At 43.4% G+C, this 6,103-nt stretch overlaps 1 protein-coding gene across 1 annotated transcript; it reads right to left on the reverse strand.

The window, feature by feature from the left end:
- Nucleotides 1-1,429, reverse strand: adoa (2-aminoethanethiol (cysteamine) dioxygenase a). The gene has a single exon (XM_017714509.2). It carries the CDS (start codon nt 1,177-1,179, stop codon nt 403-405), a length of 777 nt encoding a protein of 258 aa, XP_017569998.1. The 5' UTR covers nt 1,180-1,429; the 3' UTR covers nt 1-402.
- Between the last annotated feature and the right edge of the window lie 4,674 nt (nt 1,430-6,103).

The raw sequence follows: 6,103 nt of genomic DNA on the forward strand, positions 1-6,103 counted from the left end.
TTTGTACAAACAGGTTTTTTTTAATAAATAATGCACAAGTAAATAATAGAGGCTATGTAGTGTTTACGTGGACAAGAGTATACAGCTTCAAAGCAGGATTACATTCAGTATTCATAAGGCCATTGAGGGTAAAATATCATTTATGAAGGAAACGTTCCCAAAACTGCAGGCGACAATGTGGCCTTGACGGGCTTTCAGCTTTTCCTGAAGAAGGGTAGATGCCGTTCGTGATGTACAGCTGGCCCAAGACCAGTCCTTTTATTTTAAACATGGCTGATGTAGAAAGGCCAGTGCTTAGAAATAAATGCTCAGACTCGAGACAGAGACTAAGCTTAAGCCTAAACTAGAAAGTGCTTCCACTGCCACACCGATTCAGTCGAAAACGAGGCTTCGTTCTGCCCTCTATAGGGCCACCTGAGGCCCCGGATAAGGTTCTCCCCCACACCAGAAGTCGTCTGGCTGGGGGATTTCCAACAGCCAGGTCTCTTCTTTGCTGTTTTGCCCAGCCTCCCCCCCCACAGCGTGTATGACCCTGTAGTAGTGGCAGTCCCTCCCCTCGTCCGGGTCATACGGTGGTGCCAGGATGTCGAGGAAGGCGGCTGGTCCCTCTACAGCCTCGATCTGATGCAGGTTCTCCCTCAGAGGGGTCAGCAAACACGGGCCACTGTGCTCCGTGAACTCGCCGGTGGATCTGAGCACAGAGAGCCATACGGGGGCTTGCTGGGAGGACATCTGGGACTGGGATGGGGACAGGGACTGTGGTGGGGAAGGCCCTCCTCCCCCAGCCTCAGAGGCATTCTGAGGTCTCTCCAGCTTATCGAAGCACCTGATCCGTACCTTTCCATACAGCACCTTCAGCATGCCGTTCATGCCCGGGTGGTCGTGCAGAGGGATGGAGGCGCCCCTCCTCAGAAGGAAAACGCCCATGCTGAAAGCGTCCGTCTCGCAGATGTGCATATAGGTGACCGGCGCGCTGGACCCGGGGCCGGCGCTCGAGCTGGAGCTCCTCTTGGGCGGCGAGATGCTCAGGTCTGCGGCCCTGAGCTCACTGAGCAGCGCGGACAGCTCGGAGCGCTGAGCCGCGAAGGCTTTACTGTCCGCGGGCGCGCAGTTTTTAAAGGTCGCCTTAGCCTTGTTAGCTATCCGCTGGATCAGCGAGGACTTGCCGTCCCGTGGCATCCTGGCTTTCCTCGCTTTATGGAGCAAAAACGCTGCGGCTGGAGGGTTCTTCTCTTTTCCTTCAGCTAAAAACACAGAAAACTAGTCCCGCTGTCTTCCGAGGGACCCCAAAGCCACGCCAGCCACAGAAGACGCTTGTTGAACGGCCTCTAAATCTTAAACTATTCCATATTGCGCATTCTTATCGCGTTTATTTGTGGTGGTAAAGTCCCGCACACTCTCCTCCACCGCCCCATTCATGTCTATCTGATCCACACGTCCGCAGCTACGGCGCCTGCGTAAATAAAGCGAGGCACCATGGGAGTTGTAGTTTATTTACAGTTCAACGCAGCAGTTGAAAACGTACCCAGCCCCTCACAACAACTTATTTATAAGAATATACTTGGTCGCGTACATAATTGACTTCACACAAAGTGAAAGGATCGCGAAATGTGTCTCTGAATTGAGTGTACTTATAAACGCACGCCCTGGGCGTACTACATTACCCACAAACCCCACTAGCATCCCCAATCTGTGTTGAGTAGGGGGGCCCGTCGGGCCATTCAACCCTGTCCCTTCCCCCCACAGCCTCTTTGGACTTCAACATCATGTTCTCTCTCTCTCTCTCTCTCTCTCTCTCTCTCTCTCTCTCTCTCTCTCTCTCTCTCTCTCTCTCTCTCTCTCTCTCTCTCTCTCTCTCTCTCTCTCTCTTCCCCAGCCTCGCATGAATTATAAGAAAGAGGGATGTAGCTGAAATCCTAAGACTGACAAACACTTTTGGACACCTTGTGCAATAATTATGATCAAAGTAATGAAATGGATTAGGTCCAAATGCAAAACTGTATATGATAAAGCTATTTGCCTTGAGAAAATGCTATACGTTCATTTATTACATGCCTTATGGATTATGTCCATGCTGTACAGCAGAATTGATTTTCTATACAGCTACACATTTAAAAAAGATCTCTCTTCAAAGGGGCTTTAATAAAGGTAATGGTTTTATTTAGAGCCACGAGCTCAATATGGACGGATTTCATCCTTAAATGGTTCTTTGTTGGAGAAATGGTTGGTGAAGAATGTGTTGTATAAGGTTCTATATAGAACCCTTATTGAAAATGGTACTATATAGAACAAAACATATTTTTACAAGCTTGAGGCTGCAGCAGTAGCAGAGTCCATTTTTTTTCTGTAGAGAGACGTTTTCAAAAAGGTTCTATGTGGAACACGTTCTCCATCAATCTGAAGAACCTTTTCACCGTGCAAAATGAAAAAAGGGATGGCTCTATTTAGAACTCAAATCGAGCCATTCCCTTTGCGGAGGAACCCTTCAAGAACCATTTTTTACTCATGTAGGTTTCGATCTAAGTACAAACAATATATAAACCTCAGCAGTGCCTTTATCCCCGTAAAGTGCTGTCTGCACATCTGTGCTGCTGTTTGTTTATTGAGCACTGAAGAACACAGCCATGTGTTTAAGATGCATGAAGCCCAGGTCACTTTTGATCTCATTAAGCAAAGCCGGTGGTGAACAGCCGTTTTTTTTGGGGGGGGGGTGCGGAAGTGTGGCTGGGCAGAGCCTGGCTCTTGGACTCAGTGAAGTGTACCTTCGCATGGCACCACAAAAGACCATCCCCTTGAGAAATAATGAGGCCGGCTCATTTACTCTGAATACAGGCACTTCCAAATACCACTTCCGGCAGTGGTAATTCAATTAGAGCCCCACTCTCAGCAGCCGGGATATGGAAATCAGCTATGATGACACATGTAAGACATCTTTTCACCGCTGCTGTCTTAAAAGCAGACTTTTGGTCTGAGGTGAAAGACATTGAATAGTCTGCGATGTCTTCGTTTTCTCAGACAGAGAAGTGGAACATCGCACACATAAACTTCTCCAGGTCCAAATCAAATCTTGTACCCTTGAGTTAAAATGAAATCCCTGTCATTTATTTTTATTCCAGTCGAAACAGCGATTGCATGTATGCTTTTTTTATTTTTCAGAATCAGAAAAAGAGCTGAAAATGTTTTGTGGCTGTTAAGAAAAAAAACTTTCATGATGAACGGACCCGAAGAAGTGGTCCAAAATAACCTAAAAACCTTGTAACATTAACTTTCATCACATCATGAATGGTTTTTCCATCTCTGATCAACCTCCTATTTTTGAGATACTTTGCAATGACAGCGACAATATATTTTACAAAAAGATAAACAGAAGTGATCTATAAAATATCTGTTTCCAGCACTTAGTGCGCCCGGCTTTTGCCTTTATTACTAATCTTTATTACTATTCCGCCACTTTTGTTAGACTTTTTTTTCGCGCTTTTTACTTTTCTCATTAAGAGCTTCTTGACAGCAACACGTCATTCCAGTTCCATAGCATTGTGTTATCTTCTCACAGTGTAAAGATGGTCAGAAACACCTGTTTTTTAATCTGAAGCAAGAGTGGAGCTGGATTTTCCCTTGAATGTGTAAGCTTTAAGTGCTGTGTGTATGAAGGTGACATTTGTGGTGGTGTACTAAGTCTTGCACTGTCTCGTTTTCTTCTTTTAATAACTTTTTGAACTTGTTTTTTCCTTCGACTGTCCCCTTCATTATATATAATTCATCCAAGCTCCTTATAGCTACACCCATTGTCCATTTTATCAGCTCCACTTACAATACAGTAGCACCTTGTAGTGTTACAATTACAGACTTTATTCCATTCTCTGAATATTTTTAGCCCCCTTACCTGTTCTTCAATGATCGGGACCCCCTCAGGACGGCAGGTATTAGTCAGGTGGTGAATCATTCTCTCATTCTCATGATCCACACATACCAGTGCAACACACACTAACACACACTATCAGAGTCACTGCAGTGCTGAGAATGATCCATGACCCGAGTACCTGCTCTGTGGGTCTCCTGATCATTGAAGAACAGGTGGACTACAGTCTGTGACTGTAGAACTACAACATGCACCTGACAATGAGTCTAGAAACAAGCAGGTGGGTTTAATGTTATGGCTGATCAGAGTGTATATAGACATAGTATTGCAATATTTTCATTTTCATAGGGCCTCATAGCTAAGTAGCATATCATATGACTATGTCGACAGAAAGCATGTAGATGTAGGCTATGTACACTGCGTTTCTCCTACAGATCCCCCATTGTTATCCGAGACACATCTGAGACCAGTGTGTGTCCATTAGTTGACAATAAGCAAATTTTCCAAGCCAGATGCAATCACTCACAGTGGCTAAAGTCCAGGGCAGATAAAGGCAACATTATTCTCCGATGTTTAAAATGTGCATGACTTACATAGCACAGGAGTCAGATAGACTGGAGTTCATACTTCTCTGAGAATTCCAGCCAAGAGCTCTGAATGAGCGAAGTGATTCTTTGCCTCAAAGCCATCTCCATAGAGGACAAAAAAGCGGAGTGCTCACACGTCCTGTAAAGAACGTTCTCATTGTTTAGCTCAATCTGGTGTCTGTTCTGTTATGATTGTTAGTTTATGCATACTTCTTTCCATACCATCTTTTTTCCCCCCTTCTAAACAAATGACTCCAGCACTGAATCTTTCAGGACGCTAAAAGAAAACGCCTCCATGTCTATGGATTATGAAAATTCATGAGCTGGAGTAAATGTCTGCATTACTGAAAGGAAAAAGCCAATGAAAATATTTGTTCTTTACAGAGTGGGCGCTGTCTGATTTCTATACGTCGTGAATAAGTGCTTATTCTGAATGCGCTGCATACGTATATTTTTCGTCATCGGTTTAGCTTCTGAAATTCGAGCCCCACGACGGACAGGCCCCATTAATGCCACAAATGCAAGGTCACATAAAGAGGCCACAGCAAGTCACGTGACACCTTGTGAAAGCATTTCAATGCTTGAAAGGTGCTCCAGGCGGATCTCACAGGTTGGATATTGCAAAATGATGCTTGATGCTTTATATCTACATTTCAAGCTAATAATGATTTCCTTGTAATGCAGTAAAAAAAAGCAACTGCACTGTTTGTCTTGGCTCCCTAAAATTCATATCACAGTACCAAAGAATTCTAGGTCACTAACTGCTCACTGCTGTCTGTGGGTCAAAGGCCAATAGCAGATAATGCCGAAAACAGACACTGTGCTGACCCCTGAACATAAAACCGCATCCCCAGCGGATGTAATGCCAGATGATGTTTCTGCTAAATTTAAGAGCCATTAAAAAGAGCTATTAAACAGCTCACTGCTATTCTATCTGTCCTGTATGTTACAGTCTAAACCGAGTAGTCTGCCCATTTGTCATTGAATACTTAAGCTGATCATTGAAACTTTCATTCATATTTCACGTTGCTTTATTCATCTCCCCCGTCATTAAATACACGCTTCAATGACTTGGACAGTTAAACCCATGACGAGAAATGTATGTAGTGCATTCAGAAAAAGCACTTATTCACAATGTATAGTAATCAGACAGCGCCCACTCTGTAAAGAACAATTATTATTGATTGGCTTTTTTTTAGCAATGCAGACATTTACTCCAGCTCAGGAATTTCAGATTATAAGCAAGAAAAAGGCCTTGAGATTTCATAAAGTAGCCTTAACCTATTGATAAGTACTTTGCAGATTTCTTATAGCCTAGGGAGTTAACCAGCTGAGTATTAGTAACTCATGCAAGTTTCATAACTTTAAACACTTCTTTGCCTTTGAGGAAATAAAGTAGGTCTTTATGTTAGGAGTAACCAGCCTGCTTTTTAGTGAGCTAATCCTAGATATGTTGTTATTAGGTTGCTAGTTATCTATATTCTGTATATTTTAGCTGGTACAGCTATTGTTTCATAACATTAAACACCTTTTTAGCCTGTGAAGCATTTGAAATACAGTAAATTGTGTGCATTAACCAGCTAACTAAATAGCCAGCAGATGCTAGAAATTTACGTAATATGTGAAGTTAGTTATGTTTTGCAAAGCTTCTGTTTCA

Source organism: Pygocentrus nattereri, chromosome 13, assembly GCF_015220715.1.
Source record: "Pygocentrus nattereri isolate fPygNat1 chromosome 13, fPygNat1.pri, whole genome shotgun sequence".
Taxonomy (NCBI): Eukaryota; Metazoa; Chordata; class Actinopteri; order Characiformes; family Serrasalmidae; genus Pygocentrus; species Pygocentrus nattereri.